We start from the raw sequence: 12,213 nt of genomic DNA on the forward strand, positions 1-12,213 counted from the left end.
TCCTGGATAGTGATGACTGAGCAGAGACTTGAAAAAGGCCAGATAACTAGAAATCTGGGGGAAAAAAATCCTCCCAGACACAGGGAACCATAAATATTAAGCCTCTGGGACAACAAAGTAGAGTGTTTCTCTGGCAAATCCCAAGAACAGTGCTGAGCACAGACAAGAGGAAGTCAGAACCAGATTCTCCGACCCTGGAGAACAATGAGGGCCTCTTAACTGCACTCTAGAAGCCATGGCAATCAATAGACCTTAGACAAGATCAGATGATATGCAAAGAACTCCCTGACTGCTACAGGCATATTTGAGACAGAGTCGTCAGGGCCAAAGAAAAGTGAACCTCCGGACTGGAATGCTAGGAGTGGGGATTCCGGATGATGTACAAAAAGAAACCAGCATCAAATACAATGTATCTGAGAATCAGGACTGGGTGTGGGCGGCTCTCCTTTAGACAGGGTCTCACTCAGCTAGCCTTGGATGCAGAATCCTCCAACTCAGCCTTCCAAATGTGGGGATGATAGGTATGCTACACCAGGTCCAGCAAAAGCCTTTATCTTATCTTTTTTGTTTGTTTTTTGGTTTTGGTTTGGTTTGGTTTTTCAAGATAGGGTTTTTCTGTGTAGTCCTGGTTGTTCTGGACTCATTTTGTACACCAGGCTAGCCTTCAACTCACAGAGATCCACCTGCCTCTGCCGCTGTGAGAGCTGGGATTACAGGGATGCATCCCCAAGACCAGCATCTTATTTGTCTTCACGTGTTGGTCAACTCTTGCTTCTCCTCCTGATGAAGGAGGATATACCACAGGATATACTACAGTTGACTCTTCCCTTTGAATCACTTTCTCTCCCTACTTTTGGAGTGCCAGCTACTTCCCAGCTCTCCTCCAACCTTTGGGCCTCTTGGTCTCTGCAGGTTACTATTTGCTTCTCCTTGTCAGTGTTAGAACATCCATTGGCTCTGCCCTTTACTCTCCTCTTCACCGACATTCAGTCCCTTGGCCAGGCTGTCAATCATAATTTGAATATCATTAATGGGTTGAAGAATCCCAAGGGTGTTTCTCTTCTGACACCCAGCCCTGCCTGGAGTTACAATCATAATATCTCCAAAATCAAACTCTTCATTTCATTTCCTCCTACGTACACCTGCTCTTCTGTCACAGTGCTACCCCAGCTTTTTCACACTTGCCATTGTCCCTGTGTAGCCCACTCTACAAAGAAAATCCTTATACACTGTCCCCATGCCTCCTTTTTTTTCTTTCTTTTCTTTCTTTCATTCTTTCTTCCTGTCTTTCTTGCTTTTTTTCCCCTCTTCTTCTTCCTCCTCCTCCTCCAACTTCTTTCTTCTACTTTATTTTTTTTGTGGGGGGGGGGGAGCAGGGGTGGTGTTCAAGACAGAATCACTGTGTAATCCTGGCCATCCTGGAACTTGCTTTGTAGAACAGGCTGGCCTTGAACACAGAGATTCTCCTGCCCCTGACTCCTGAGTACTGGAATTAAAGGAGTGTACCACTACCACCCAGCTTCCTCCTCAATTTTAATAAGGTACTTTTCCTTGTTTTCTCTATCTATACTCCCTGCCATCCCCCTTTTCCAATTGCAACACTCATCAGACACCCCTTGGACCCATCCCTTGCCTTACTCTTCTCTCTAGCACTCTCCTTGTAAAACATCTGCATTGTGGTTCTCCCCTACTCTCAGAGGATGCAGTGTAAAACCCCTAATAGATGTAGGAAGAGACAATTGGCACTGAACATTACATATACTGTATTTTATTGTATTCACACACACATACACAAATGCTCTAGTCCGCTTTCGTTGCTGTGGTAACCACCATGACTAAGAGTAACTTGTGGAGGGAAGACTTGGTTTCACCTTTCAGGTTACAGTCCATGACCCAGGGAAACCAGGGAAGGGTTTCAAAGCAGGACCCTGGAGGCAGGAATTGAAGCAGAGGCCAAGGAGGAGCATGGCTTACTGGCTTGGTCCCCCTGGCTTATTGGCTGTTTTCCTCCTACAACCCTGGGCTACCTGCCCAAGACAGCACTGCTGAGGGCAATGGCTCCATCCATCCATCATGTCCCAAGGCCAATCTGATGGAGGTAATCCCTCAGCTGGGGTTCTTTCTTCCCAGGAGTGTCAAGTTGACAACCAAGATCAGCCATCACATAACAAGGTCTTCGTTATGAATGAGGCACAATAAGAGATGAGCTAAACTAGGGTGTTGCATATAACAAACAGTACATGTTTTATGGATGCGGTGACCCTCAGAACAAACTGGACTGTGGGGCGTGGCCACCTGAACATGAATTTTCCTCACTGAACCCCCCCCTTTACAGAAGGAATTTACCCCTTTCTCTTGGTACATCGGTGTCCCCAGCATCATCACTCCTGTGCTCATGATTGTTATTAAATAAAATAAGGGTTATGTTAACACAGATCCTGAGTTGCCACAACAGCAGTCAATCTGAAAACCAAAATGGCTAACTAACAAATGGGCTCGTAAAGACCCCAGGGTGAGTGTGACGGAAAAAGGGGTGATTCAGATCTTGGGTGAGACAGAGCAATGCAGAGCAAGATTTTTGTCAGACTGCTCAGACGGGACTATAAGCAATACCAACTGTTTGTTTCTGGAATTTTCCACTTCAGACTTTTATAGTGTTTGACCACAGGTAAGTGAAAAAAAAATAATGGTGCAGTGAGAATGCTGTGTCCTGAGTTTGTTTACTACAAAACTATACTCACAGAAATCTATGTTTGGGGCAGGGTACGTATTATTGATGCCTTCCTAGTTTTGAGAATGAGTATACTAGGTGTTTAGCAAATCATTAAGATGTTTGAATGAATAATGAATGTAAGTTAAAGCTGTGTATTCATATTAGATGCATGACCAAAAGATGTAAGTTAATGTAAGCAATGGAAATGTAAATAATGTAAACATTATTCACCAGAAAAAAAATTAGCCAGTCTTGTATTTTTTTTCCACTTGCCTATGTTTTGTAAACTACTCATTTGAAATGCAGTAAACCAGAGAAGATGCTAACATTAGCAAAAGCAAATCTTAAAAATGGTAGTTTCCAGTTCACAGAAATAAGTTGAGAAAGAAACAAAAAGCAGACAAAATGAGTTCAAAATCAAGAAGAAAACAAAGTTTCTGTAATCCTAACAGAATATAAAACGAATAAAATGAGCACGTTCACAATATGATAGACTTAGTTGAGAACTAACTGCAAGGACCTGAGCAATCTCAGAGTTGGTGGTCTTAAGTCTTCTTTTGTCTTGAGTTGCTACCCATGAGTGAGCCAAGAGAGACCAAACCGGAATAAGGAAGCGCTTCTATGCAGATTTCTATTTTGACCTGAGAGGGAAGCCTTGAAATGTGTAGAAAGACCTAAGGATCTTAACAGCGTGGAATCTCAACTAAGCTTGTCTCCAGGGGCGCGCCCCTGCTGTGGTCCTCAAGGGCATCTCTCCTGGAGCCCTCCCTTGCGCCCTGCCTCAGCTTACCACCTCCGATGGAATTCGTTCTTCTCTTCCTCCGAAGTGGCTAGAGCCTTCTTCTTCTTCATAAAACCCAGCAGCTCCCGGATTTCCTTCTCGCAAGAGACCAGGAGCGGGTTTTTAGCGTCCAGGGGCCCGTAGAAGGCGGCAGAGCGCAGCTCCTCGGAGCAGGTCCAGGTCGGCGGGCTGGAGGAGCCAGACTTGGAGTCCGTGGGCGACTTGAGAATCGTGGAGGTCGGCGGCGGCGTTGGGGGCAGTTGCAACGGCGACACCGATGTCGCAGAGCCCGGGGTCTCCTCGGTGGAAGAGCTGGAGGAGCTGCTGGAGGACGCCATGTCTGCCACAGTTCAGCACGCTAGGAGCTGTTGTACAAGCGGTCGCCAGGCAACGGTCTCTTGGCAACTAAACCTCCTCCATGCTTTCCGGAAGCACAGCGGCCCCTACAGGGCTAGGGAAGCACCAGCAGCCTGGAAAAGCTGAATGCTCCGGATGGCTGTTTGTGGCCACCTGTAAGTAGACACAGGCACACACAACGACAATCAAATAAACAAAAACATACATTTTTTTAATATTCGTTTGTTTTGTAACCACCTGGAACTTATGTATAGTGCATAACTAGGCTTCTTTCTGTTTTATTTGGAGATTTTTGTTTGTTGTGGGATTTTTGTTTTTAATTTTGGAATTACCTCGATGTATAGCCCACTCTGGCCTCAAGCTCACAATCCTCCTGCCTCAGTCTTTTGAGGACTGGGATTACAGTCGTTCAGAAATAAGGAATCTTGAGAGAGGGTTTTAAACAAAGAATCAATTTTTTAAAATACCATTAAAAATCCATACAAATGCTGGGTGGTGGCACATGCTTTTAATTCCAGCACTTGGGAGGCAGAAGGAGGAGGATCTCTGTGAGGTCAGGGCCAGCCTACAGAGCAAGTTCCAGGACAGCCAGGGCTGTTACACAGAGAACCCCTATTTCAAAAAACAAAACAAATACTTTTTTCCATTTTGACCACCTAATAATATCCATGGTTACAATAAATAAGATGTACTGGGGGTTATTCCAAGCATCTTGAAACATTGCTTTTATCACTTAATCATCATGACTTCATACCTCAGCTCCTATTATAGCTTCACTGTTTCACAGCTTAGGAGAACATAGCTTGGTTTTGACCAAAGTCAGAGAACAAAGCAGAGTGTCAGAGGACAAGACTAATTTTGTGCTCCAAAGCCGGTGATCATAAAGAATAAGCTGTATTGATGATTGCCTCAAATGAAGTGTATTAATAAAATTGCAATTAGGAAACTCTCTGACAAGCTACTTAAGACAAATAACTCCTGCCACAGTCTTCCTGCTGCAGTCCGAGTTTGTGACTCCGGGTTTAATATTTGTGCCTGTATAATCACAACTGTTTTATTAGTTACTTGCACTTCAGCCTTATCCTAAATGTCACTCTGTTCTAAATCAATATGCATTTTATTCAGCTTTTATTTTTGACATTAATACATGCTAATTTTTTGAAGTGTTAACTCTTCAAATACTTCCTCATTTTTAAACAAGGATGTGAGACATTTTTCCAATAATGGACAAACTATAGGCCTCACGAAAATGCTTAACACCAAGAAATGTTCTTTTCTTGCATTTTCATCGAGCCAACATTGAGTCAAATTTATTAATTTGAGAATTGAATTTCAACTAGAGGACCTGCATTTCCTTATGAATTATGCAGGGCCAAAAATCACTGAAGAACCAGAGATAGCTGGTGGCTTCAAAAACTAGGTCTTTAGCACTGAAAACTGTCAACAGTTCTTTCATACTCAAAAGTAATGAGAATGACCTTAGCACCCACTGAATACCAGGAAGCCCCTTACTGCACAGCCTTTTCTCTTCCAGCTCCAATCTCCTTTCTTTCAGGCCCTATGGACCTGTACTGATTTCGAAGGCCAGCCTTCTATGTTCTATACTCTACCCTGACATTATTGAAAGGAAAATGGCAGTGAAATTGTTCATCAGAGCAGGTAATTATAGATATAGAACCTTCCTGGCAACCAGTGAAACACAGAGACACCTACCCCACTGTCAGAGCCCAATTTTCCTGCCAACATGCAGATACTGTGCTTGATTCACAGTATTTTAGATTCTAGAGGAGCAAACTTTAAAAATTTTTTAAAGAATGCGGGGGGGGGGGGATTTGTCCACTAAGCTTTTGCCAAAATATATTAGAAGATACTTTTAAAAATTTGGATTGGTACCCCAGGTGTGATGGCACATGCCTGTAATCCCAGCACTCAGGGAGGCAGAGACAGATGGATCCTTGTGATTTTGAGGCCAGCCTGGTCTACAGAGCAAGTCCAGGACAGCCAAGGCTACACAGAGAAACCCTGTCTTGAAAACAAAACAAAATGTGGATTGGTAAACTCTACTGGTTATTATTTTCCCTTGTTCTCGGCAGCCCTGCCCACTTCAGATCAAAAGCCAGTGCAATTTGCTACCCAGAATGGTCTATTGTAGTGACAAATAGAGCCGGCAGGAGGCAGGATCCAATTAAACAGGAAGAGGAAAGAACAGAAAACCAATGGGCTTCCTCCACCCTGCTCTGGCTGCTCCTTACAAATGACCTTTCTCATAGTGTACAGATTTCAAAGTCACTGGTTAAAAAAAAAAAAAAAGTGACAAACTCGAGTTCTTGGATTATGAAACATCCTATCTTAGTCATCATTCCGCCCTGCACACACTTGAGTTAACAATGCGGCACTTGCCTGGGTTCTGGAAGCCTGTCTGAATATTTAAATGAGTGTCCCGCTCTGAATCATCATCCTGGAAGATGGAAGTTTCCATTTTGCTCCCTTTAAATTATATTTGAGAGTTGTTAAAAAAAAAAAAAAAACATTTTTAGAGCTCTTTTCTTCATGTAACAAAATGCAGCCTTTCCAAGACCCTTTCCTTCCCCGTGTCACTCCTCCTTGTAATGAAAGAGTAGAGTCAGGCAGGACTGACTGGCAGTGCTAGGCAATGCAGACAGCTTCTTCATAAATAATGTAAATTGCTGTTTCTTATAATTAATGCCTTTGCCAGCCGCAGAGATTTATTCTGCTCATTCAGAATTTATTTTATACCTTAAGTTATGGTTAGAGAAATAATAAATAAGGTTAGTGGAGGGCTTTTTATTTCCTGTTAGATATTTAGCTGTTAATCACTTAGTCTGTCCTAAAGAGATATGGATGGTCCTTTGAAAAAGAAAGTACAAAAATCATCCTTCCCCACCTCACCAACTAATATGTGTTAGTGTTTATTTTTAAATGATGCCATGCACACAACAGATATTATATGAAAGAGATTTATCAGATGGAAGTGGAGAGAGAGAGAGGAAAAAGAGAGAAATGGGGGGCAGGAAAGAAAGCGAGGCAGAAAGAGCAAGAGAGGAGAGTGAGAGAGGAAGGTAAGAGAGAGAGTGGCAGTTTGGTCCTTTTATAGCTTGTGCACGCTCAGCTGAACTGCACCTGCCACACACCTGGTGGGTGACACATGATGACATCATAGGTTACTAGGCAACCCAGAAACAGGCTACCTATACGCTAACAACATGTAAACTTATGTTTTTGTTTGTCATTTGTTCATCCATTCATTCAGTTAAATACCTCATTCCTTTATGTACACATAAGTCCACATTCTTCCTACAAGAGGCAGGTGAGTATCCCCGGCTATCCACAGTGAAAAAAAGCACACTATGGAATATGCTGTGATAAGGTCAAAGGATGTTACAGAAGTCCCAAGCTGTGGGGTGGAGAGAGAAAACGGATTGCCATGGAGATGATGGCTTAGCTGTGGACTAGATCTGCCTCTCCTTAGCTAAAAGACCCTGCAGCATACACTCGCCTGTTTACTCTAGTAAGCCAGCACTGAGACAAAAAGCACAGGATGAGCTAGAAAGGGGGCAAACACATTGAGCAGCTGGAAGGTGAGTTCAGAATTCTTCATTTGGCTTTGTATTTATTGGAGCCCTTTGGACCAAAAAGGGCTTCCTTCCCCTATATGGCAGTTTGACTTGGGATTTTCCAGCTTGAAATTAGTGTAAAAAAATACTTGGGTGGTTTGAGTAGGAATGGTCCGGTGTAGACTCATGTGTTTGAGTGTTTGTCCCATAGCGGGTGGTACTACTAGGAGGCGTGGCCTTGCCAGAGTAGGTATGAGCTTGCTGGTGGAAGTGTGTCACTGTGGGGGCAGGCTTCGATGCCTCTTATATGCTCAAGCTGCACCGGGTGTGGAAAGGTCTCCTGTTGCCTACTGATGAAGACGCAGCCCTCTCAGCCCCTTCTCCAGCACCGTGTCTGCCTGCACACCGCCATGCTTCCCGCCGAGAAGATGATAGACTAAACCTCTGAAATTAATCTAGCCCCAACTAAATGTTTTCTTTTGTAAAGTCACCTTGGTCATGGTGTCTCTTCACAGCAATAAAACCCTAACTAAGACAAATAACCATGTGACCATTTGATTTTCACTTCAAATACAGCAGTCACTAAATTACATGAGATATTCATTGCATTGTAAAATAGACTTTGCCTAGGGATAAGTTTGCCCAGTACACTAACGTAAGCGGTATGAGAACACCCAATATTCATTAAACAAAGCTTTGGTATTTGGTAGGCTCGGAGTGCTAAGTTTCTTTTGATCTTATGCTATCTTCAGTTTACAGTGGGCTTACCGTGAACCCGTATGTCAAAGCACAGGTCGATAAGGGGGCCATCTACTGACTGAGCTGTTCAGTCAGTACACTGCCTGCTGTGAAAACATGAGGACTCGAATCCAGACCCCAACACACAAATTAAAGCTGCGCGTGAGCACACGTAAATCTGTGTTCTAGTGCCCAGGGGTGGTGTCCAGGAGCTCACTTACCTGCCTCTTTAGCCAGTCAGTGAGGTGCGAGTTCAGTGAGACAACCTGTCTCGAAAAGTGAGGTAGAGACCAATAATGGAACACACGGATTGTCAACCGCTGACTCTACACACCTATGTGTGAACACTCACACAGACACACAAAGCGCAAATTGTGGGACCAGAAAGCGTGGTGTGAATGTCTACTTCTTCTACCTTATTTAGCCTCACTATACCTTATTTAGTTCATACCTAAGGCCTCAGAGTCTGGGGTTGTTGCTGTTGCTGCTTTTTTTTTCCCCCAGAATAAATGACTTAAAACATGTAAACCCCATGAAACAGTGCTGTGTAAATATTTTATAATTAGGATATTTGGTTGGCAATCATGGAAAGTTCCTAAGCAGAGACGTGTAAGACCCAGTTTGTATTTTGTATGTTTTAGACAAGATTTTGTTTTGTTGTTGTTGTTTGGGTTTGTTTTGATTTTTGGTTTTGGTTTTTGAGATAGGATTTCTCTTGGCTGTCCTGGAATTCACTCTCTAGATCAAGCTGGTCTTGAATTCAGGGATCTGCCTGCCTCTGCCTCTCAGAGAGTGCTTGGATTAAAGGGTGTGCCACCACAGCCTGGATATTATAAAAGATATTTTTATGGCAAAATAAGAGACAAGAAAGGCTGGAGTGAAATTTTTATGTTAAGCAACACAGAACACCATAATAACTGTATCCAGTCAACAGAGAGAGAAGAGGCCAAACTCTGGAAACTTGAGTAGACACTGAGGCAGAATCAGAGAAAAAGAAGAACCAAAGCAAAAGGACAGTCAGAGAATAAGACATAATTTATATAAGGACCATATTATATGTAATTATAAAAGTAGTAAAAGTCTCAGCACTGTTTATGGTCTTAAAAAGGACCTTCTCCTAAAACCTGCAAAAATAAAAGAGAAATACTGCTTAAGTTGAATGCAGTAATGTAAACTTTGGTATTCAAATGAAGGGTAAAAGCCACCCACTAAGCCACCCACTGAGAAATTATAATGCATGACCTATTGTGCATGCAATGCGTTGATAAATAGCAACTGCACTTCGGATTACTGGAAAGCCCAAATAAAGATGCTTCTTGCGTAAAACAAACAAGCTTGCTTAATTCTGGACAGCAGTGGGTACTGGCTATACAATGAAGAGATCTGCAGCATCACCCAGAACATTGAGCGCACAAGCTTCCCAAACCTAAAACCCTCAGCAGCAGACACGTAGCTGTGGGTGGTTATACCTGAGCAGCTTTCAAATCCCCGATGCTTGCACAAATGCCTGCACTTCTGGAGCACACTTGCTGCTTCTAACTTAGCCCTGAGGTGGACAGTTGCAGGCGTTTGCACTGTTTCTTTCACCCATGTGATGGTCCTAACCCCACAGCTTACAGATCCAGTGATAAGGTTCTTCTGGATACTCTCCCCTCTTCAACCAAACTAAATGGTGGAGAACAGCAGACTATGATTGTATTCAAGATACACTCCAACACCCACTCCACCTGGTCTCAGCTAAAGGCCTATTAAATGTGGATTCTGCCATTCCTTTGGCATGTGGTCTATTTCTGCTCAAAGCAGAGCTTGTAATTTCCTGCTCAGGTTGTGCTGAAACCCAACCTTGCTTTTCAGCCAGGAGGCAATCAAGTATGTTGGGGGTATATTTTCAGGAAAACAAGCCTGCTCTTGAAAGGCACCTGCTTCAGATTATGTCATTGTATATTCCCCCAAGGCAAGCAGAAACTGTTTTTGTCTAGTAAGTGGTTAGGGGGTATTTTGGCCAGCCTGGAAGGCTCAGAGGAATTTAGGAATTCAGACTTCTTGGGCTGCGTCTCTGAGCCCCACTCTTGGAATACTTGCTATATAATCAGATCTTAGGCGAGGCTTTCAGCAAAGTCAAACCTGCATTTGCCGCAAGCTGTAATAGATGCATTTTCTCTTTTGAAGCCTACTTTAAATTGTCGTCTGCCCCAGGACAATCAGGTCCCTGTGGCTCTCAGATAGACAGGCAATCCAATTTTAGTTCCTGATCATGACAATTCCTTTTATTATCCCACATTTCCACTCTGTTAACCCAATCTCCTAAAAGAATGAATCTGAAGAAGAGGCTCAGGTGTGTGACTTTATTTCTGGTGTAGTTCTGCTGAAACTGGGCTGAGGGAAATGGAAGAAAACGGGAATGGAAGTAAAGAAAGCCCAGTCCTGACCAGTGAATCGTGAAGACACACAGCCATTTGCTTTGGTGGATTTCTCAGAGTATGCAAGAATAGGCAGAAAGCAGACCTGTCAAGAGTCACCCCTATACTTCCAGCTTAGCATCTGCTCCTTAGACAGCTCTTTGTGAAACGGTGCTCTTGATCTAACTTCAAAGCAATGGAAAGAACCAGAAACTCCCGACAATGGCTTCAGGTAATAGAGCCAAGCAGGCCAGCTCAGAGGGCCATCCCTTCAGCAACTGGGTGGATGTGGTAATGGGAAGGGGGAGCAAGTGTGAAGACTGTGACTCAGAAAGCTAGACACCCTGAGGGAAAGTTTCCAGGGACAGAGACTCCATGCAGGTGGGAATTGAGATGGGAAATCCAAGGCAGAGCTTGAGGCATGTCTAACAAACACCATCCTTTAATGCTAATTAGTGACTGCAACAATCTAGGGCAGAGCAGTGAGAACCAAAGAACCCAGCTTCCTAAAACAGCGATGCCACAAACAAATAACTATGTAACAAAAACAAACAAAAACCAACCTTCTGTTTTGAACTGTTAGAACTGTCATGTTTTTGAGATCAGCTTTGGGTAATGACAGGCACACATGTATAAAGGCACACATATGTTAACTACATGAAGAATATACAACGTGTTTATTGCTAGCATTAAACGTTAATAATAATAAAGTGTTAGAAACCTTCTGGCTATGTTAACAACATGTGTGTGCGCTAGAGTTGCTCACTGGATTAAATATCAAGCAACACCCTAAAGGAATGCAGTGGAGCTTCACATTATGACATAAAAAGATATTTAGAGTTTTCTGTAATAAAAAGGAAAAAGGATGTTGTGAAAATGTGTTAATATGTATTTATAAGAAATACCATGGGTCTGGAACCCTGTTAAGAACACAGTTTGGAGAGATGGCTCAGTGGTTAAGAGCACTGGCTGCTCTTCCAAAATAAATAAATAAATAAATAAATAAATAAATAAATAAATAAATAAATAGATAGATAGATAGATAGATAGATAAATAAATAAATAAATATTACCTGGGTTCAATTCCCAGCACCCACATGGCAGCTCACAGCTGTCTATAACTCCAGTTCCATGGATTCTGACACTTCATACCAATACAAAGAGAATAAAGTTAGATAAAATTTTAAAAAGAAAGGAACACAGTTTGGAGCACTGGTTGTTCTTCCAGAGGACCTGAGTTCTCCTTTCACCACCAATCACATGGTGGCTCTGACCAACTCCAGTTCCAGTTTCAGGGTATCTGACACTTTTATTTTAACCTTCCACGGACACCAGATACAAATGTGGTACACAGACATTCATGCAGGCAGAACACCCATACACACTAAAGCAAAAAAATTTTTTTTCAAAAGTCCCACAAAGTAGAACCATAATATCTGCGCTTATTTGTATATGTTTATATATGTTATGAGCAGGAAAAGAGACACAGAGTGAGAAAGAGAACAAAAGCATTGAGTCCTAAGACAGACCACTCAGAAAATTATTCAAACTAGCCACACACGGGGAGTAAGAGATCAAACACAACTTTAAATATGACACTGTTCTTTACATTCATTTAACAAAAACTGTCCTTATTAACTACTCAAATAA

General features: G+C 42.6%; 1 protein-coding gene across 1 annotated transcript in view; it reads right to left on the reverse strand.

Annotated features, from left to right (window-relative positions):
* Nucleotides 1–3,892, reverse strand: part of Cfap54 (cilia and flagella associated protein 54) — a 301,678-nt gene extending 297,786 nt beyond the window's left edge. Inside the window, exon 1 of the mRNA XM_055627824.1 lies at nt 3,504–3,892. Coding sequence (XP_055483799.1) covers nt 3,504–3,832 — 329 coding nt within the window. The 5' untranslated portion in view covers nt 3,833–3,892. The remainder of the gene's footprint in view (nt 1–3,503) is intronic.
* Between the last annotated feature and the right edge of the window lie 8,321 nt (nt 3,893–12,213).

The sequence above is a fragment of the Psammomys obesus genome, unplaced genomic scaffold, assembly GCF_907164565.1.
Source record: "Psammomys obesus unplaced genomic scaffold, mPsaObe1.curated_primary_1811, whole genome shotgun sequence".
Classification (NCBI taxonomy): Eukaryota; Metazoa; Chordata; class Mammalia; order Rodentia; family Muridae; genus Psammomys; species Psammomys obesus.